Here is a 22,609-nt window from a genome sequence, read left to right as displayed (position 1 = left end):
TGGGGGAGTCACTTCCCTCTTTGAATCTTTATTTTCCCCTGAGAACAACTATCTGCCCAGTCCAGTCATCACATCATTTGGAGATCAGCTGAGATTGTGTTGGTGAAAGTGCTTTAAAAAACTGAAGTTACATAACCCAGAGGTAAGGTACAATTAATTCCAGGAAAGGGAACAAAATCAGGCCCAGGCCTCACACATGATGAAGGCATCTGAGTTTCTTAGAGAGCGTTATCAGCTCCCACGCTCCCACTGCCTGCTGTGAACTTGGCCTTCGCCCCTCAGGAATGGCTGATAAAAGCCTTCGCGACTCTCCCCTTCTGAGACTACCAGTCTGTTATGCTGATCCAGCTGAAACCACGCTTAAGTAGCTGGATGATGAAGAAGAAGTGTCAGGTCTCATGGTTCACAGATATCAGTTTCTGGGGTGTTATAAATATTAATAATTAATTCTTTCCTGCATGCTGGAAAGCAGCCAGCCTTGCACAGAGTGATTGAGAGCCGTCAGGTGACTGCTGAAAGCTGGCTCTGTGTGGTCACAAGCCAGCCCTCCCCTCTGACCCCCGGGTCCCCCACTGTTCAGTGAGGGGCTATGCTCCATGAAAGTGAATTTGCAGGTGGAAAATTCTGCAAAATAATAAATCAGATGTCTGATGAGAAACACATAAAAACCTTCCAAGTTGTTGTCTTCCCTGCCAGCGGCTGATGCCACTTGAACTCATGTCCCAGCTTGAACTTCAGGCTCTAAAGACACATCAGCCTGTGTGTGTGTGTGTGTGTGTGTGTGTGTGTGTGTGTGTGTGTGTGTGTGTGTGTTAAGGGTGGGGTGGAGGAGAAGGGCAACTGAGCATGTCACTGGGAACCTGTTTCCAAGCACAGATGCTGCTCCCTTCTCTATACGATAAATCTGAATGGGGAAACGGATGCACAGCATTGGTCTTCCATCAGCCACATCCACATCCCAGGCTCCCCAGGGTGGAGGGCGGAGGGCGGAGGGCGGAGGGCGGAGGGCAGGGCAGCAAAGCCATTAGCAGGAGTATTTTGATCTTTTATTATTATTATTATTATTATTGATTTTAGAGGGAGAGAGAGAGAAATATTGATCGACCTGCTGCTCCACCCACCCATATATCATTGGTTGACTCTTTTATTATTATTATTGATTAATTTTTAGAGAGAGAGAGACATTCATTCGTTGTTTCACTTAGCTGTGCATTCCCATATGTGCCCTGCCTGACTAGGGATCAAACTCACAACCTTGGCAACCTTGGTGTATTGAGATGACGCTCCAACCAATTGAGCCACTCAGCCAGGGCAGCAAGAGTATTTTGAACACCTTATTCTCAAAGCCACTTATCCACAGGGCTCCCTTATGGAGGGCAGGAGGGAAGTGCCGTCCTTTCAGCCTCTCCCTGGAGAGTGACCCACATGAGGCATGGAATGTCTTTGTGACTTTCCAGTTCCTGGCTCAGCTTCTGGCATACAACAGGAGCTTAATAGCGGACCCTTGAGCTAACGAATGAGGCCTTCTCCCATGCTTTGCTTAAACCTTCTCATTTCTTTTCTCTGCTCTCTGACTCCCTGTCCAGGGGTCTCCTCTCCTAACTTGTGCTCAAATTGCACCTCCCTGGGATACCTCCAATAACATCCCCCAGGTATGTGGCCCCAGCCTTGTGTCCTTGTGTCTGCTGATCTCACTAAGAAGCAGTCTGTATATGCACAGAGAGGACAATTTATCAAGCAGCATTACAGATTATGTTTATTATGCCTGCTTTAAAAATGCACACGCTCCATCCAGACAAGAAAAGTTGTGGCTTCTGTTTCCTGAATAAATCTAATAAATACTGTCACACTTTCCACCTGGTAGAGTAGTGAAAGAAACATTCAATGTGCTACTTAATAGATTGACTTGACATAAATACTCAGTGAATTCAAAGTTCAACTCTAAGAGTCATTGTACCCCTCCTGGTCCCCTTGTTAATGACATCAGGAAAGCTAGTAGTCCTATGTCATTGCTCAGGGTGGGGGTAGGGAGGGATCCCCAGCTGACCCTTGCATGGCTCGCCTCTCTAGGTGACTATCTGTCTGGTCCATGAGCTAGGCTGGCTCAGTCTTGCCATGGCCATCCTGGGGACATCTGCTACTGACATCAATGACAGATGTAACTCCTGGCCTATCCTCTTGGTGTGGGTGACCCGTGGGCCACCTCTTCTGTCCTCGAAAGCTCAGCTGACCTCAGAAGCATGGTTGTAACTCCCATTCATCCCAAGACCCACGTGTAACCTGATGCCCCAGCCAGATCTTATTGGCAATCCCCACAGGGATGTGCAAGAAGCTGGATCTTTTCCAGGCTCTCTCCCGCCCCATGCTGCCACAGGGCTTCCCCTGCCCCCAAGTCCTCCCACTATCAGCATTCTCAGTGGAGCTCAGGGCACCAAGACCCTCTGCTTCTGCATTTCCCCTCAGCTAGCCTCCTCTCTCGGGGCCTCAGCCAGGAGCATCAGGCCAGCCCATGAGGCTGACTCCCCACATCCCCGACCTCAGCCCATCTTCCTTCCGCAACCCCTGGCCCTGGGCAGGAGAGGGTTCTTCTCCCTTCCCTTTTAGCCTTGCTACCCTCACACCTTCAGAAGCAACGGTAGTCCACGGACAACAGCGTCAGCATCACCTGGAAGCTGGTTACAAGTGCAGACTCTCAGCAGCACCCTGGACCCATGGAGTCAAATTTTGCATTTTAACAAGATGCCCCGGAGACTCATGTGCCCATTAAAGTCTGAGGAGCAGAACTGTTCCCATCACATTCTGGGTGCTTGCTATCCTTGCCCGATGGCCAGACTATATATAATCAGGTCCTCTAGGCTGGTTCTTGATATATATTAACGGGAGCTCAGCAAATTTAGAAAATCCTTTTCTCTCTTGCCAAAGCCCAACTTTCAGATGCTGCAGACACAAGAATCTTGCCTCAGTGCCTTGGGCGTTCTTACGCCAAACAGTGGCATTTTCTTCCCATCCATATTATTACTATAACAACCCTAATCTTCCCCAAGGCATAGCTCGAAAATAGGGGTGGGGACAGTAAAGAGTCAAAGACACAGAACTTTGGAAGAGAAAAACATACTAATGCATTCCCCAAACCTCTGTCCGAGTTACAGTGGCTTTTGCTGACTTGTGCTCGGGAGAGGCCAGCAGCCTGCGTGGAGGGGCCAGGGGCGAGGGAGCTCTGGGCGTGGGCATTGCCCGTGCTGCACAGGGCATGTGGGAGGGGGCTCCTTCCAGAGCGCGGCGCCCTCTTTAGAAGGGCGCAAAGAAAGAGCCCCAGATGCTTCCACATTGCCTGTGCCAGTGGAGTGCCTTTATTTTAGGGGCCTATGTGGGATAATTAAGCCCCCCTCCCACTTTTGCTTTGGCTGTTAGGAAGCTTACTGTGAACTCGGCGGCCCACCAATAACGTGTAATTATAGGTGATACGTTGAACTCATTCCTGACATCACCCTTCCACCTTACTTTTAACACATGCATTTTATTAAAAACCCATGTTTCCTTATAGGCTGGTTTAAATCTTTCCTGAAGGCAGGTGGAATAAATTCATGGACAGGTACAGTTCTAGATCCCTGTTGCACCACTTAATCTTTGCTGATAATACCGTCCTTTTCTCCAGATGAGGAAACTGAAGCTCAGAGAGATTAAACAAACAAGCCAAAGTCAGGGCAGCTGCTGAGCGTGTAAGTCAGGTGGTGCGGCTCTCTGCTTCAGAGTTTGGCCCCCAGCAGGAAGCACTTGGACATGGTTCTCATGGGAGGTGGGCCAACACTGTGCCGAGAGGAAGCAGAAGGGAGATTTGTTATCCAACTGGTATGAAGCCCTGGACTCTCCTCCAAGCATCACAGGCATTTTCCCAGCCTGCTGCAGGGCAGCCAGACCCCGGTTGGGAGGCTTCTGGATGCTCTGTCCGCTATTTCCTTAGTTAATTGACCATGAAGGTTCTTGAGAGCAGAGCTGGGGCCAGTGACTCCGTGACCGCAGCAGGCTGTCACTGCTTTGTGGGACTGTGTAGGCGTTTTAAAGGCATGTGCCTGCCTCCCCCTCAGTCCTTCAAGCAGGGGTCGTGGTCCCCACACTGCCGGGTGCTCCAGGCAGACTGGGTCCTCGAAGGTTCCAGGGAAGGCTGCACGACTAAAATGAAGTTCGCATGAAGGTGAAAGATGACACAAGACAGCTTTTTAAAAAGAATGAAGAAAATGCATATGCACCAATAAGAAGAGATAATTGTTCATTTAAAAAAGCAAATTAAGAACAGTATATGAATTAAAATCCTAATTGTGAGAGTGCTTTAAATACACCTAGTCAGATCAGACATATATATGTAGACACACACAGCACAGGCCCCACATGCAGAGACACTCCACCCGATGGCCCTCCCCACTCCCCAACCCCCACTCCCCAACCCCCACTGGGCCCTCTGCTATGGTGTTTGTTGAACTCAACCTGGTAGGAAACACCAAGCACCAGACAGTTATCAGCTACTTCTGGAAAGTGAGATGGAAGGTAAGCTTCTGGATGAGGAGACTTGCACTTTTTAATTTTTACTATACAGTTGTGGGCAAAAGCAGGTTTACAGTTGAGAGTACACAAAACTTAGAGTTTATTCCTTTCTTTTCTTTTTTTTTTTTTTTTTACAAAGATAGAGAGAGAGTCAGAGAGAGGGATAGATAGGGACAGACAGGAACACAGAGAGATGAGAAGCATTAATCATTAGTTTTTCGTTGCAACACCTTAGTTGTTCATTGATTGCTTTCTCATATGTGCCTTGACCGTGGGCCTTCAGCAGAACGAGTAACCCCTTGCTCGAGCCAGTGACCTTGGGTCCAAGCTGGTGAGCTTTGCTCAAACCAGATGAGCCCATGCTCAAGCTGGCGACCTCGAGGTCTCGAACCTGGGTCCTCCGCATCCCAGTCTGACGCTCTATCCACTGCGCCACCGCCTGGTCAGGCTTAGAGTTTATTCTTGTATTATTATTAATTATTGTATCATTTTTTTGCATTACAACTGTAAACTTACTTCTGCCCACCCCTTATATGTATTTCCATATTATTAGAACTTTTACATTCATGTTATCACTTCATAACTTAAGGAAAAACTGATTTCTAAAAGTGTAATGAATAAAATCAAACACCGTGAACGTTCCCCGTGAATGCGTGGTTAAGATTACAGAGCACTGGTGCCATCAGGTGGCCTAGGGTGTAGGGTGCTGTCTCAGAGAAAGTCAGGCAGGAGGAGGAGTATTTGCCTCCCGGCTGGGTGGTCCTAAGGAGTCACTATGCAGCCTTCGATGTCTGGGGGAGCCCGAGCCGTTGCTATGGTTTGGTGTCAGAGTGTAGGGGCAGAACCTTGGTGGAGGCAAGCAAGCATGCCTCCACTGGCCCCTCTGAATGTGGTATTGGACCCAAACTTTCAGGTGTAGGAAGCTCTTAGGCAGCTGACCTCTGCTGTCCAGTGGGGGTGGGGGAATGGGCAAAGTGAGGAACGTACCGGGGAAGGCAGGCCCTTGTACACCTGTGGTCCCATCAGCTAGCCAGCCACGGCCCATGTCCCAGGAAAGGCTGCCATCATCACCCTCCTCGCCCCAAAATTCATCCATTCAATATGGATCCCTATTTACCCGGCCACCGAGTCACAGTGAACAATAACCCTTCTTGTTGATACATGTGAATTCTCTCCATTTCTTTTAAAACAGCTGCCTTGTGTCACCTTTGCCTTCATCCTTAGTGCTTTCTAGAAGGGCAGCCTTGAGTGTTGAGGAAGTTAGCCTTCCGGAAGGAGCAGGCTTTGTCCTGAAGGAAGAGGGCCACCTGGAAGCACACTATACCTCAGGGGGTGCCTGGCACCAGAGAAGCGGCCGTTGGGGCAGAAGCTGGGCAGCCCAAGGGCACTGGGCATCTGGGCTGGGATTCCGAGGGAATGGAGAGCTTCCATGGAGTGATGGGAATGCTAAGGAAAGGGGGGGAGGCTTAGGATTCTACTGGAGTCACTTGAAGACCATCTCTCTCCCCTCCATCACTAACCCATTCCCCCCTAGCCGCAGGTGTGAAAGGCTACTGGACCCTAACCATGCCAACTCTGCATCCACCCTTCCTTAGTCATTCAAATGTCCTGGGGTAAAGCCAGGGATTATCACTCTTTACCCATTAATCATTATGGAGCACCAGATGATTTGGGAACAAAGCTAACTTTTTACTGTCTTGTGAAGGGTTATAGTTAAGAGCACATAAGAGCTTTGGAGTAAAAAAATGTCAGTTCAGAGATCAGTTCAGAGAATGCCTCTTCCTAGCTGTGACCTCTGATCTTCGGTTTCCCCATGAAAAATGTGGCACTAATGATGCCTATTTACGTAGGGGATGTTGTGAGGAGTGAATGAAATAATGGGAGTAAGGCATTTATTGTAATCAACGAGTGGCAGGCAATCTCTCAGTAGCAACCAATTGCCCTGGCTCCGTGTCAAGTGTGAGCCTTCCGGTCTAACAGAATCATGGCGCCATCTTGTGGTAGCTGTCTCTCAAAACAGCTCATTAATCTTAAATCTAATGACGCGTTTTCCAATGCCTAGGAGCAGGTGGTGCTTAGCAAAACTCATTATGTAAAGTCTATAATGGTACGTGTTGGTGTCTAGCAGAGCATCTTTTATCCCTATTGATGAGAGAGAGAGAGAGAGAGAGAGAGAGAGAGAGAGAGAGAGGGAGAGAGGGAGAAAGTGAGAGAGAAGCACCAACTAGTTCCACTTAGTTGTTCCATTTAGTTGTGCACTCATTGGTGCTTCTCATATGTGCCCTGACCAGGGACTGAACCTGCAAACTCGAGGTGGGGTGAACGCTCTATCCACTGAGCAACCCTGCGAAGGCCTAGCAGAGCATCTTCATAAATCTTAGAGAGTGATGCTGGAGAAGCATCCTTTGGGAGGACACTCTCTTGGAAGAGATACCCTTCTAACCTACCATCATGGCCCACCTAACCCAGATGTTCCCGGCTTGAACAGGAAGCAAGGTTTTGTTGGCTTTAGAGCGAGGAGACGGGAAGCATGATCAGATTATAACCTTTTCAGTTTCGATGTGTCTGTCACCTGTTTCCTGTTGCGTCCCAAGTCACTACCTCTTCCAAAATGGCAGCGCCCTTCCTCGTGCCCCCTTCCTGCTCCCTTCTGCTCGTTAGCATGACCATGCACCCTGTGTGGCTTGCTCGCTGTCCTGCCTTATTTGAATGGAAACCACGAGGGCAGGGACTTCTGCGTTCCTGTAGTGCTGTGTCCTCAGCTTGTCGTTAGCACCTGGCTCATAGCAGCTGAAGGAAAGAATGAATAATGAGGGTGGAGTTCGAGAGGGGAAAGCTAGAGAAGCCCTCTCAGTGTGCCACGGATTTACAAGTGAAGACTTACTTTCCAAGGAAGAAAGGGATTTCCTGAAGGAAAGGCTGGTTTCAAGAGTGTGTGATCAGCACAGCAACACACGCCCCACATGCAAAGGACCTGGCATTCAGCAGGGCCAGGCACCTGGGGCTGATTGCCTCATAGTTGAAGTCTAAAACTTCTTATTTATTTATTCATTTTAGAGAGGAGAGAGAGAGAGAGAGAGAGAGAGAGAGAGAGAAAGGAGGGAGGAGCAGGAAGCATCAACTTCCATATGTGCCTTGACCAGACAAGTGCAGGGTTTCGAACCGGCGATCTCGGCATTCTAGGTTGCCGCTTTATCCACTGCGCCACCACTGGTCAGGCTGGAAATTCTTAATACAGTAATTGTATCTTTGAATTCTTGTTTTGTAAGTCAAGTCCTATGGCTAATAGTGCATGAGTTGGGGCTTAGAACCTCAGTTTATTCACAATCCTGCTTCCCGCCACCAGCTTTGCCGCCTCACTCGCCTCCTCTTCCTATCTGCACACCCTGACTACTGCCACACTCTGTGCCCAGCAGGGGCCTGGGCATGGGCAATGCTCAGGGTTGAGCACTCATGCCCTGAGGCTTCCCAGAGCGGGCATAGCAGCAGCTGCTCCCCAATGTCTTTCTCCACTCGTTGGGCTGACAGCCCCATGGCATGGCTGGTGGGTGGCCAGCTGGAGGCCCTACCTTGGCAGGGGTGATCCAGGGACCCTGGATCAAGTACCAGCTTGGAGGTGTAAAGCTCCTCATGGGTGACCTCTGTCTTCTGTGGGTTGGGGCAGAGGCCCACCTCCTCCAACCTGGCAATGTAGGTCTGTGGCTGGATGACAGGGGAACCAAGCATGCGCCAGTCAGGTGTCCCTGGACGCCTGCCACAGGGATCTGTGTGTTTGCCTGTCCTGGCCACCTCGAGGCTCCCTCCCGGATGAGCCACAAAATAGGAATTATATCATTCCAGCGACTCTATGCAAGCTAAATGTGCTTTTTGCATTTAAAACTGGCATCACACCACATAAAAGATGAATGTATAGTAAAATCCATGCTAATAATTAAAAAATTTTTTTCTTTACTTAGAATATTAACTAGCAAACAACAAAACAGAAAGACCTTGGAAAAAAGGACAAGGATTTTTGTGTACCTTTAATGCTAGTTGCTCCTTGCATTATAAAAAGGAGCCTCACATTTTTACTTTGCTATGGACCCTGCAAATTATATTCACCAAATATATCAAAGTGGTCATTAGGACTAACTAATCTGTGAGCCATGGTAATCAGTTTCTGATTGTGTTTGGTAATATCAATTGTCTTTTTAGAACTACATTACCAACTGGGTAGTAAACCTGTAATAAAATAACTAATAAAGGAACTATTTCTTCCCACTTATTAACCCTTCATAACTTGGTCTTACTTCCTTAAGCTAAAACAGGGGTTGGGAACCTATGGCTCGCGAGCCAGATATGGCTCTTTTGATGGCTGCATCTGGCTCGCAGACAAATCTTTAATTTAAAAAATGTTAAAAATATAAAACATTCTCATGTATTACAATCCATTCATTTCCTACCGCTCATGTTCATGGTTGCAGGTGGCTGGAGCCAATCACAGCTGTCCTCCGGGACAACACCAAATTTTTATTGGATAATGCATAACATACACTGGTCATTGTATGGCTCTCACGGAATTACATTTTAAAATATGTGGCGTTTATGGCTCTCTCAGCCAAAAAGGTTCCCGACCCCTGAGCTAAAAGGATTAGCACTGCAAGGAAAACAGCACATGAAAAATGTGACAGGCACAGGAAGGACTGCTAATTCTATTAAAAGTCGGATTTCAGGCCCTGGCCGGTTGGCTCAGTGGTAGAGCATCGGCCTGGCGTGCAGAAGTCCCGGGTTCGATTCCCTGCCAGGGCACACAGGAGAAGCACCCATCTGCTTCTCCACCCCTCCCCCTCTCCTTCCTCTCTGTTTCTCTCTTCCTGTCCCGCAGCCAAGGCTCCATTGGAGCAAAGTTGGCCTGGGCGCTGGGGGTGGCTCTATGGCCTCTGCCTCAGGTGCCAGAATGGCTCTGGTTGCAACAAAGCAATGCCCCAGATGGGCAGAGCATCGCCCCCTAGTGGGCATGCTGGGTGGATCCCGGTCGGGCGCATGCAGGAGTCTGTCTGACTGCCTCCCCATTTTCAACTTCAGAAAAATACAAAAAAAAAAAGTCAGATTTCAAAAATAAGCCATCAAAACCAAAGTAAGTTTCTTTCAAGGGTTGGGTCTATTCCAACCAATCTTAGCTTAGGTTAGGTTTCTCAAGTGGCACTATTGACATTTTGTAGCGGCGGCTGTCCTGTGTGTTGTAGGACGGTTAGCCGCATTTCTGGCCTCTTCCTACTACATTCAACAGTACCCTCCCCAATCATTACAATCTAAAATATCTCCAGACACTGCAAATGTCCCCTGGGAGCAAAGTAGTCCCCCAGAAAGAACCACTGGCTTAGATTAACGAGAGCCAAGAGTCATTGCAGCTCCTGTGAGCGTGGGAGCCGGCTCCTCGCACCCTTCAGTGCCTGTGAACCGTAAACACAGACTCCCTCTGACTAAGGGGTCAACAAATGTAAGAGACACAAATATAGGAAACTAAAGAATTCTTTTAATTAGTGAGAGATGAGTAAATGACAGCCAGCTTATATACAGTTAGACAGAATAAAAAGGAAAAGGAATATAGGTATCACAGTGGATTTTCACCAAAGGTGACAGATTTGCAGCACAGGAACACCAGGATGTTGTAAGCGGTCTCTGTAAGCAAGATGTCATGGTATTAGCGACCAGTTTGTATCCAATTCGGTTTTCTAAGCTCTAGAATATTTAAAACCTCAGACTTTAAATTTTAAATCTAGACATGACAATTGTAGGCACACCATCCATTCACTTAAAACTTCTGAGTGCTACTCCTGGGTAAATATTATTTTCCTGACATTATTTTTCTCCAACATTTAGAATGTAACATTTCGTGTACCAGTAGTAATCAATCACACATAGGATTATAAAAACCCAACCAAGAAAGTGTCATTTCTTCTATGAAGTGTTCTAAAAAAGACAAAAAAAAAAAAAAAAAAAAAAAAAGAAAAGAAAGGTGTAGACACTTTGCACAGTTATTGCTGAAGAGCAAAGGCAGTTCCCAGCTCTCCTGCTCACAGCTCACAGAACAAGTGTATCAAACTACAGCAGCTGAATATCCATCTTTAAGGGGCTGGCCATATTAAATACTGCCCACAGCTCTTGTCTTTCTTGGCTAGCGCATGCCCAGAATCTGTCTGCTTTTCAGCTGGTAGTTTTTTTCGATGTCTGACAGGGCTTGAGCACGCAGCTGGGCAGCATGAAGCCTTTTCTTCAGGTCCTTGCACTTGGCTTTGGAGGTGAGCTGACTCTCAGAATTCTCATCCCTCATGACATTCTCCTTACTCTCTCTGCTGAAATGAACTTTCTTCTTAATTATCGAGGATGGAAGGTTGAAAAGTTCTTTAGGAAGAAAAAGAAAAAAGGGTTTGAATTATTTGAACAGGAGTTCAACTCCTCCATGTTAATCACAATTACCAGAAACATTCCCTCTTTCAGTTTGCATTTGAAATATAGATAGAAGTCCATCTTTGTTTCTCTGGGAGGCCAGAGGCCTGAGGGTGGTAAGGAATTAATCAGCCTTTTAATCCACAGCACTGAAAAAATAATCCTGAAGTGTGCCAAATAGTAAGGAGCATGTTTTATTTCCTTAACAATCAGCTTTTCTCTTAAGGTTAAGTGCACTGGCCATTATGGGCCACAACATGAAACTTCTGGAAATCAGTATCATTTCTCTCTATTCTTGAAGTAAATGCCATTCTACCTAGAATATATCAGTTCTAGAAAAGAATGGAAGCAGAAGCTCTTTCTTACAGGGAGCACCTAGTTCTGGATAGTCAGAACACTTACTTCTAAGCTGATTGGGAACTTGCTTCCAAAAGAAACTCGGCAAATTCAGTGTGGAAAAGGTAAACTGAGTAACAGTAGATTGAGGAAGGCAAATTGTGCTTTTTACATGAAAAAAAAATAACTTCCTTGAAGTGGAAACACTATTAGTACCGACAGACTATTTGGAGGTTGGGATCTGCAGGTTTCAGCTCCAGAACCTTTTTAGTTTTCCTGTCCTTCCATTTGAAAGAAATACATTCAAATATTTACTGAGCTCACTGCATGGCAACTGTGGGCCAAACAAAGGCCCTGTTCCAGAGGGGAGTGGACAAGCACAGTGAGGGGTGTTGGAGGGTGTGTGCTGTGGGGGAAACACTGAGAAAGGGACACAGACGTCGTGGGGCAGTCACTGTGAGGAAAGCTGCACAGCAAGGTGACTGTGAGCAGACATGACATTAAGGAAGCAAGAAGCCACCTGGACCTGGAGGAACTGACTCCAGGCTAAAGAAACAAACAGGCGTGAGGTAGGAGCCGGCGGAACCCAGAAGAGCGGCCTCTGTTGTCCCAGGACTTTTAGCCTTGCGCCATTGTGTCACACACAACCACCTTTATTACCACAAGTTCCCCATAAATACCTATGTAAATCGTATATCTCACGAATGGGATAATTTTATAAGAAAGAAAGGTGTTTAGAAAAAGAATTAAAGTATTTCATTAAGTAGAAGAAAAAAATTCGTATTTCATTAACTAGACTAACACAAGCTTTAGAGAAGATGCTGCTGGTTACTGTGATGACCATGACATGAGTCTGATGCTCTCTCTCTCTCTGAAGTTTACAGCCCAGGGTGGGGCGGGGATATTCCCACCTGTTCCGTTTGCAGCGGCAGCCACGCCCACTGCCCTGCTGCTTGTGTTAGGGCTCTAACATTCAGTACTTTCTGTGCTCAGTACTTTAAAATACCTCCTAGCCCCAGTGGATCCTCCACCCTATAGCTCAGTTTAGGTGTCTGCCATGATTTGCATACAGGCAGATCCTATAACTATGTATCCTATAAAGTGAAACACATCATCCTTCTCTAGCTTTTTTCATCCTTCATTCAAAGACTCTCAAAGCAAGATGTAAGTAGAGTGTTTAACTGGAAGAGCCACCAACAGGGCCTTCAATGATTCCCAGCCACGACTTTCATGCAGGAAACTCAGCCAGATAAAAATTTATCTTGCTCTATCGTTGTCATCATGACTGAGGTCTATTTGTCTTTACGATGGCAATGTGGAATCTAAGAAAAGCTGAAATAAATAATACAAAAATACTGGAATGGCAGATAGTAATATTGAGGGAAAAAGAAAGATCATTTAACACAGCTGAAGCCCAAGTTTGTTTCATTTACCTCCATTGCTAGTTTCACTGCTTCCCATCACTTTTCCCCGTAAAGTTATTTAATAGTTCATGTCTGTTCTATTTACAAAACACTGTCATTCTCACTGAAGTGACCAGATTCCCTCTCAATTTATTCCAGATGCAAACAGGAGCCTTCATATTTGCTGTCCTACATGGTATGAGGGAGCTGTAAGAACTCTCAGTTTCCTTGGAAAAGTCAGACACTCAATTTTGAAAACTAACAAAAGCCTTTAAAAAATAATTTGTGTCATAAAGAAATCAAGAAAAAAGACTGACGCTTTGCATTTTCCATAATCTCAAAGAGAAGACTGAATTAGTTTTAGGGTTTCTGTGAAACGGAGAAGGCCTGTCGGAGTCGGTCCCTGGTATACCCACTGACCACGTGTCACTAGAGCAGAGCGCTGGGGATTAACACCCACGCCAGGCACCTGGGCAGGCCGACTGTCTCTGAATGAGACCCTGTCTGCATATAAATAAAGAAATCGTAGATATTAAACAATAGAATTTTGACAAATACATGTTTCAATATGAACGAGTCTTAGCAAAGATCCCAAAGTGATGGCTTATTCTACAGTTGGTGTATCACACATACAAGCCGTACTTTCTGGGAAGGGTGTGGCACGTGGTATGTGGGCATGTGCCAATAGTTAAATGCTAGAATTTTTGCTTGAAAATGTAGAGAAGTGCTTTGAGAACATACCCAGCGAAAAATCTAAAATGCACATCATTTAAAAAAAATGTCCTGTTTTAAAAAACAAACATCAAATACTAAACATGTAGTTTGATAAGTAAATTTGAAGATAAAATCATTATGACTCATTCAGGCCTCTGAACCCAGTAAGTAAATTATTGTAGTAACACTATTCTTATTCCCCTTGAAATATAGTCAGTTAAGTCCACCTTAAATCTCTAGGCTTTGTAAATTAAAAGGGCTGCCAAAGCCCCTGGAAGGCGACAGTGGCACCCATTTCCTCAGGCAAGGCCGCTGCTGTCTCCCGAGCTCACATGTGTACCTGGGCCACTGGCCAGGGACAGGGACCGCGGATCCTTCAGCAGGCTGTAATTCCTCAGCAAGCCTTCTGCTTTCGCCAGTTTGTCCTCCGCCAGCCTCTCCCGAATGCAAAGCTCACGTTCCTTCTCTTTAGAAGAGGAATAAACAAGAAAGAAGCAAGTGGCTTTGGGTAGAAAACAATTTACATTTGGCAATCTTACCATTTTTCCTAATCGTTCCTAATCGTTCCTAATCACCGAGACCGGCTTGCCTGAGCAGCGATTAGCGATGCTTTGTCAAAGGTTTCTCACCGTATACGCTGGTCAACCCAATTGTGCTAGTTTATAATTTGGTGTTTTAGTGTGTGGCATGTTGTCTTAGGTTTTTTTGGAAGGACTGGTGTAAGCACAAGCACAAAGTTAGCTTCAGCCTCTGGCTGACCAGGTGTGAGAGGAACTCACCTGGGAAAACAAAAACTAATGCCACCTCTAATCTTCACTGAAAACGGGCGACAATTCATTCTCGGGCATTACCTGGCCCCACAGTACAATCCCTCCTTCTTCTGGGTGAATGATAGCACCCACACAGGGAGGGAAAACTACAACTCAATTAGACCAGTGACAAAGGCTATTATTTATCTGTGGCCTAGAAGTCAGATAGGTCAGATTTCAGTTGCTATATGGAATTACATTAGGAGAAATGTCAATAAAAATTGCCGTCTCTTTTTCTTTTTATAGCATTCTTTTGACTGAAGAGCCAAAACAAGGTTTCCAGGTAAGCATCAGTTGTAGCTCTGTAGAAAGCATGTGTCAAAGCACCACACAGTTGTCAGCAGGAGGTAAAACATTAGCAAATGCATTGGACACTTTATAAGTACATGTAAACAGAAAAATCCCAAAAGTCTGCATTGGGCTTAAAACCGCACAAGTGAAATCAGAGAGCCACGAGGATGGGAGGAGACAGTCCCTCACTGCTGTGCTCCCTTGCCAGCTGTCACTCCATTGGAGTAGACAGACTTTTGACATCAAACACTAACCAGCATCTAATCAGTGAATAGCCATCCCAGCATTTATAAACCGGGATATCTTGTATGCACATTACTGAACTTACTATACACTGAAGGATTTTAGGCCTGAATTGTGTTGGATCAGCCATGTCAGAAGGTAGAAGTAATGGTTATTATGGTTATTAGCAGATTCTAAGACCTACCTTTACAATGGAAAAAATGTAGGGTATATATATATTAAGAAACAGAAAAAAAGTAACAGTAAAGTAGAATGGCTACATTAAAGTATAATGTATACATTCAAGTATGCAAAATCTATAGGAAGATACAGTGACTACTGTTAGGGCCTTCACAGTTAGAGCCCAACAATACAATGACAGCAATGAATCACAAAAAAGAATCAGCTCAACAGGAAGATGCCAGAGCTTATTTACATATTTACAAAACATATTGCAGTTTCTCAAGTATAAGAGTGTTCTAATACAGTGGTTTTCAACCTTTTTATACTTGGGGACTGGTGAAAAAAGAATTATTTCAGGGACCGCTAAGGCAGAAATCAGCCTGAGCATAAGTGAATTCGACTAAGATCACTGGGTCTAGACTCTTCATACAACATCAGGCTGGTTAACTCTTTCACAGACCGGCAGGAAATTTCTGGTGGACCCACCTGTGGACTGGAGGTTGAAAACCACTGTTCTAATAGACTAATCACTTAAGTCAATTTTCACACCTATCACAGTCACCACCCCGTAGTTCTCCTTGGCTTCGCCCCCATTCACACTTACGCTCCAGTCTTTCCTCCCTTGCCTTAAGGGCTCGCTCTCGCTCCTGTAACTGTGCTTCCTTCAGTTTCAGCTCACTTAATACGGGGCTGGAATCCTGCAGCTTTTCCGGTTCTCCTAATCGCCGTCCCCTTCTCTCAGGATTTCTTCTTCGCTCTTCTGCAACCAAGTCTGCTATCAAAGGGTTCTCCAGAATTTCTTCAACAGAAGGTCGATGGTAATCCTGGGGAAGAAATATTCAGTGTTACAGCCAGGTTTCGTAACAGAATACTCACCCTAAAAGAGCAGTCACATTAATCCTAACCACTAGACCACCAGAGAGGTTGAGCAGTAACATTAAAATGGCATATATTTTCAAGGCAAAAGAAAGGACTTGTTTATAGATGGGCCTTAACCACCTGGGAAAATAAATTCACTGGTGGCTTTAACTCCTGAGGTTTTGGGTACAAATGATAATGCAGATTTTACTTACCTTTGTTCCCCCTTCAACCGGAAGGCTCCATCCCAGTGCAGGTGCTCAGCAGCATTGCCAGAGTCTGTTTGAGGGCAGCTCTAAAGCTCAGTAAGCAGGATGCTCTCCCGAAGACCCTAACTCCTATTACTTCACCTGTCTCCTTCTCTCTTGTAATCCCACAGCGACAACCTTCCCCATTAGCCTGATCTCTTGGACGTCTCCCTTGCCATCCACGGCCAGATTTTTCCACATAATCTCTCAGAGTATTTCCTGCTACTCTTTTTGGCCACACACACCCCTCTGTCTGGTCTCTAATCTCTCAACTGGAGCTACAGGCACAGTAATAAAGTCTTCTTTGTGGCCCCTCTGCACCATCTGCCACACTGAGGTAGGGAGGGACAAGGGGAACTGAGGGTTTGATGCTTCCTGCAATCTTTTCTTGCCACCAACCATCTGTTAGCATGACAGCGAGTGGGAGGTGACATAAAGAAAGCACGGAGGGTAGGCCAGCAAGAACGTGCAATGTGCCATATTTATATGTTTTCACTTGTGTTAACAGAGCAGATTTAGCTAAGGAAATATATTTAATGTTTCTTCCCTCTCATTGCTCTATGAGACAGAACACTCCTCAAAACTTAATTGAGAGACGGAAAGAGAGAAAATAACCTTCTCATCTTTACCTTTAAATTTAACATCCTTGTAATAATGTCATTCAGTTCATCAGAGTAACGATATGGAATTCGCCTGAATTTGCCTTCTCGGATCTTCCCAGCCAGTTCCTTCTGGTTGAAAGCTGTGAATGGAGGCCTGAAAGACAAAAATATTTTCTGTACAAAAGAAAATGTATTAGGAACCAAATCAAGAACACAGTTTATGCTCCAGTTTGCATTTATGTTTCTACTGCTGAGATTTTCCTCTATAGCTGCTTCCCAGTCTTGGCGCTACAGACCTCTGGGGTCACATAGCCCTTTGATGTGGGGGCTGTCCCGCGTGCACCATAGGGTGCCTGCAGCATCAGGGGCCTCCATCCACTAGATGCCAGTAGTTATCCCGAGTTATGACAACCAAAAATGTCTTCAGACATTGTCAAATGTCCCCTGAGGGCTAAAACTGCTTCACCATCCCTGGATGAGAATCACTGCTCATCCAAGGGGGGTGAAGCTTGGAAGGGAAAGAATGAAAAGAAAAGGGAAAGAATTGAAGCTCTTTCAGTCTCCAAATCTCCAGACCTCCTCCCAGATCTCTGTTTCATCTCTTCCATAGCCCTGACCTAGTTGCTCTCCCTGTGAGCTGAGTGTCAGTCTAACAAGGTAGCATCTAATCAGGCTGGAAGCCTGAACAAGTCAAGATCCAGCCTCAGGGGTTATATTATTAATTTATAAATAATTTTTTTTTTACCTGTCCACCTACCTTAATTTTAACTCAAGGTATGATTCTTCTTTTTCTTTAATTTTTATTTATTGATTTTAGAGATAAAGAAACATTGATTTGTTGTTCCACTTATTTATGCATTTATTGTTGATTCTTGAATGAGCCCTGACCAGGGATCAAACCCACAACCTCGGGGTATCAGGATGATGCTCTAATCAATTGGGCGATGTGGCTAGGGCTCAAGGCATGATTCTTTCAGACTTGAATATGCATGGATGGTCAAACAACTGAAGCCAGTAAAAGGTAACAAACCTCTGAATATATACCTCAGACTAGAAATCTGTCTTCATCATACTTACATTAATGCACACAATTCATACAGCAAACAACCTAGTGACCAGATATCTGATTTCTCATTGTAGGACATGCGACTCATCTGTTCCTTAAGGGGGAAAAAAGTAAGAAAGTGGGAGGAATTAAAAGTTTATTTTGTTTTTAAAACATACTTTATCTTCCAATTTATAATGAAAAAAGGCAAAAATCTTATCCTAATACACTTTGTCATATATAATTCATTCATTTTTCCTTCTCAAATGTTTATTATAGGCGAGGCACTGACAATTCAAAGGTGAATATGAGAGACCTCTACCCTCATGACATTCATAATCTACAAACTCCATTTTAAAAGAGGCAGAAGGTATTCCAGAATAATCAATACATACATCTAGCCCACATTTAAATAGATGCAGACTTAAATGGCAATTGAATTATTCAGTTAGCTTTCTTCCTTAGTCTGTTCTATAAACCACACTAACTGATATTCCCATTTCCTGTTTTAATTGTTCGTCTTTCTTCCACACTCATCGTAAAAGCAGTCTGCCATAGCTCTTATTCTCAATGGAGGGCACAGAGGCAGCGACCAGAATCTTCAACAGGTTTCTCAGTGTTTTAAAGTCCAACAGGTGCCTGACTAAACAGTGGCACAGTGGCTAGAGTGTCGGACTGGGATGTGGAGGACCCAGGTTCAAGACCCTGAGGTCACCAGCTTGAGTGTGGGCTCATCTGATTTGAGCAAAGCTCACAAGCTTGGACCCAAGGTCGCTGGCTTGAACAAGAGGTTACTTGGTTTGCTGTAGCCCCAGTCAAGGCATATATGAGAAAGCAATCAATGAACAACTAAGGTGTCTCAAGGAAAAACTAATGATTGATGCTTCTCATCTCTCTCCATTCCTGTCTCTCTGTCCCTATCTATTCCTCTTTCTGACTCTCTGTCTCTATAAAAAATTTTAAAAATAAAGTCCATCAGGTGATGGAGATTACCGTATTTTTTGCTCCATAAGACGCACTTTTTTCCCTCCAAAAGTGGAGAGGAAAATGCCCGTGCATCTTATGGGGCGAAAAATATGGTATTTTATTAAATATTTTAACACACTATTTGGTTCAGAATATTTTTTTCTTATTTTCCTCCTTAAAACCCTAGTTGTGTCTTATGGTCAGGTGCGTCTTATGGAGCGAAAAATACGGTATTATGCTAAGCAACATAAGCCAGTAAGAGAAAGACAAACACCATATGATCTTGGAATCTAATGAACAAACTAAATTGATGAACAAAATAGAAACAGAGACATGGATACATGGAACAGACTGACAGCTGTTGGAGGGGCAGAGTGGGGTTGGGAGACTGGATAACAGAAGGTGAAGGGATTAAGGAAAAAGTGTGTGTGTGTGTGTATATGTGTGTGTGTGTGTGTGTGTGTGTGTGTGTGTGTGTGTGTGTGTGTGTATATGTATATATGTATAACACAACACACAGACAACAGCGTGGTGATAGCCAGAGGGAAAGGGGGTGGGGGTCAGTGGAGGTGGGCAAAGGCGGGGAAAATGGGGGTGAAGAGACTTAGCCTGGGGCAATGGGCACCCAATGCAGTGTGCAGAGGATGTTTTATTGAGTTGCACACCTGAAACCTGTACCCCAATAAATTCAATAAAAAATTAAAAAAATAAAGTCCAACGGCTGAGTGTGATACCACGCCCTGGCAATGCCGTAGGGAAGGCTGAACAGATCTGATTCAAGGGCAGGAGGGAAAAGGAACAATGGAGTTATGCAGGTTTCAAATTTTCCAAGAACCACTTTTGGATAATTTACCTTTATGTTAAAGGCTTTCTATTGGGAATCTGATCCAATGAGAAAATGACACTGTTCTGGCCGTGTCTAATCTTAGTGAAAAACAAAATCATTAATACAAGGTTTTACAGTCTAGACCAGTGGTAGTCAACCTGGTCCCTACCGCCCACTAGTGGGCGTTCCAGCTTTCATGTTGGGCTGTAGCGGAGCAACCAAAGTATAAATAAAAAGATAGATTTAACTATAGTAAGTTGTTTTATAAAGATTTATTCTGCCAAACTTAGCGAAAATCCGACATAAAGTACTTGGTAAGTAATTATTATTATATGCTTTAACTTGCTGTAACTCTGCTTTATAAATTTTATAAAGTAAAGTTACTTCCCTACTTTATAAATCACCATTACTGTGGAACCTGTGGATGGTTAGAAAATTTTACTACTAACAGAGATACAAAAGTGGGCAGCTAGGTATAAAAAGGTTGACTACCCCTGGTCTAGTCAGATTGGTCAACATAACTAAAAATGAGTTAGAAAAGCTTGGAGATGTTTGTGAACTAAAAAAATTAATCCCTCGGCCCTGGCCGGTTGGCTCAGTGGTAGAGTGTCGGCCTGGCATGCAGAAGTCCCGGGTTCGATTCCCGGCCAGGGCACACAGGAGAAGCGCCCATCTGCTTCTCCACCCCTCCCCCTCTCCTTCCTCTCTGTCTCTCTCTTCCCCTCCCGCAGCGAGGCTCCATTGGAGCAAAGATGGCCTGGGCGCTAGGGATGGCTCCTTGGCCTCTGCCCCAGGCGCTAGAGTGGCTCTGGTCGCAACAGAGCTACGCCCCGGAGGGGCAGAGCATCACCCCCTGGTGGGCAGAGCGTCGCCCCCTGGTGGGCGTGCCGGGTGGATCCCGGTCCAGCGCATGCAGGAGTCTGTCTGACTGTCTCTCCCCATTTCCAGCTTCAGAAAAATACAAATTAATCCCTCTCCACCTTTACCTGCTCAGAATTCATCTACAGTACAGCCTACTGGTGCTATCACTTACTGATCCAAGCTCTTCAAAAGCCATCAGGCAATATCTAGAGAGCCATACACAGTTCATACCCTTTGACTCAGCAATTTCATGTTAAGAGCTATCTGCCAAGGAAAAAACCAAAAAGGAAGAGAGAAGACTTTATATGTTCTTTCAGAATGGTGGGAAATTTTGGAAACAAAATATCCAGCAATAGAGGAAACAGATTAGTAGATAGGCTCTGCAGCTCCCTTGTAGGAAAAGGCAATAATAGCAAAAAAAACAAATACGAAGAGTTAACGCTGTAAAAACACATTATCTGAAGTGAGTGAGCCTCCTGAGCCCTGACTCTCCACGCACAAGAATCAGCTCTAGAGAGTCTGTTAAAATGCAGGGTCCAAATTGAAAAGCAGAAGGAAAACTGAGTGCAAGGACCGGTCCAGAGAGCTGAATTCACTGCATTGCGACTTGGGGCCCAGAACTGTGCATGTTGAACAAACACTCCAAATGGGTACAAGCTGGCATACAGGACCTGCAGCTCTTTGGGAAACATAGCTTCTGAGGCCAGAAACAAAACCTATTTCTATTTCACCTTTTTAATCTCAGAATTTAGCACATGGCAGTCATTCAATAAATGCTGATTTGAATTGCTGATACCGAGGAGTTTAACGGTCTGGTGATTCATTAGGGAAAAAATATGAATTTAAAATTAAAGTGTTAGTAATTCTTGGCTATTGGACATTACTAAACAAACAAACAAAAAACTAAAAACAAAAACAAAAAACCCCACACCTCACAGTCCTTGCATTTGAAAGCTTACTTTTAAGAGGTTTAAAAAGTATCTAAATTCTGAAAGACTTACAGGAGACATGTAATAAGGTGTGCCAACAAACGTTTTTGCAAAACTTGTATCATGATTTAATATTCTAGCCAGCCCAAAGTCTCCAAGCTTAACGTTGTGATTGCCGTCCAGGAAAACATTGGCTGGTTTCAGATCCCGATGTAGTACAGTATGACCACCATCACTTCGTCTGTGACATTCCTTTAGGGCCAGAGTCAACTGAGTCATCACTCGAAGAACAAACTCTTCATCTAAGTATTGTCTGAAACCAAAACAGTTAGGTAGCATAGAGCTTCTGAGTAAAACCATTACAAAGATGAAATAATAAATTATCTAGTTTTCAAAGTGTACATTAGGGAAATAAATATCCTATTTTGATATAAAATATGGGTGTTGATTCACAAGGTATTTCCTAAAATTCTGTGGACCCACCAAAAAAGTACTTCATCCCTGATCCTAAAACAAGATGCTTCACAAAAGATAAACCAGATCCATTTTCAGCTTACATTTAAAAGGTTAACTTACCTTTCCTTGGTTCCCTTTGTAATTACACTAGCCAGGTCCCCTCCTTCGCAATATTCCATTACAATGTATAGTGTTGTGTTGGTTCGGTCAATAATCCGATCATAGTAACGGACAATGTTTGGATGTTTCAGTTCACGAAGCAAATTCACTTCAGAAACAAGCATTTGTTTCTCAGCTTCTGTCATGGAGCCATAGTCAAGCTCTTTCCAAACTAATATCTGAAATAAAGATTGCCAAGGTAGGAATGAACTCATTGCATTCAAAAACAAAATGAGGGCTTCGATTTTTTTTTAACTATAGAATTCCTTTTCTACTAAATAGATCATACAGTCATGATCATCTAATTTAGTTCAATAAACTTAAGGACCACTGAGTTTATTTCCAAAGTCATTCTTTAATTCTTAAGAAGAAGAAAAAAAGTAACGGGAGAGAGGGAGATGAGACACACCAGGCTCCCCCAACTCCCTACCCTCATTGCTCTGGGAGGTTGGCAAAGTTACTTTGGCCAGAGGTGGGGCAGAGGCAGCCCAAGTCCCTGACCATTCCCACCACCCAAGCCTTTCCCAGGTAGAAAGAAGATTTGAGTATTTATCCCTCCATCAGCTGTTAGGCAGCTTCCTCCCCACTGTTTCTCTCTGAATAAAGTCTACCTCCACACATGAGAAATACGAATCCAATACTCTGAATAAAGGGTATCTTAAAGGAGCTCTGACTGCAAGACATAAAAGTTCCAGGTTCCTCTTGTAGCCCTGCCCCTTCCTCCTGTCCCAGA

At 44.6% G+C, this 22,609-nt stretch overlaps 1 protein-coding gene across 2 annotated transcripts in view; it reads right to left on the bottom strand.

Annotated features, from left to right (window-relative positions):
• Nucleotides 1–10,042: 10,042 nt before the first annotated feature.
• NEK2 (NIMA related kinase 2) overlaps nucleotides 10,043–22,609 on the bottom strand; it is a 57,727-nt gene continuing 45,160 nt past the window's right edge. For both annotated transcript variants that reach the window (XM_066361802.1, XM_066361803.1), the window contains exons 3-9: nucleotides 21,838–22,055; nucleotides 21,334–21,574; nucleotides 17,712–17,794; nucleotides 16,662–16,788; nucleotides 15,531–15,750; nucleotides 13,762–13,887; nucleotides 10,043–10,923 (exon numbers count right to left, since the gene is read on the bottom strand). In XM_066361802.1, coding sequence (XP_066217899.1) covers nucleotides 10,697–10,923; nucleotides 13,762–13,887; nucleotides 15,531–15,750; nucleotides 16,662–16,788; nucleotides 17,712–17,794; nucleotides 21,334–21,574; nucleotides 21,838–22,055 — 1,242 coding nt within the window. In that variant the 3' untranslated portion in view covers nucleotides 10,043–10,696. The remainder of the gene's footprint in view (nucleotides 10,924–13,761; nucleotides 13,888–15,530; nucleotides 15,751–16,661; nucleotides 16,789–17,711; nucleotides 17,795–21,333; nucleotides 21,575–21,837; nucleotides 22,056–22,609) is intronic.

The sequence above is a fragment of the Saccopteryx leptura genome, chromosome 2 (genome assembly GCF_036850995.1).
Source record: "Saccopteryx leptura isolate mSacLep1 chromosome 2, mSacLep1_pri_phased_curated, whole genome shotgun sequence".
Taxonomy (NCBI): Eukaryota; Metazoa; Chordata; class Mammalia; order Chiroptera; family Emballonuridae; genus Saccopteryx; species Saccopteryx leptura.
Note: the sequence above shows the minus strand (reverse complement) of the source record. Positions and strands in the feature narration are given on the sequence as shown.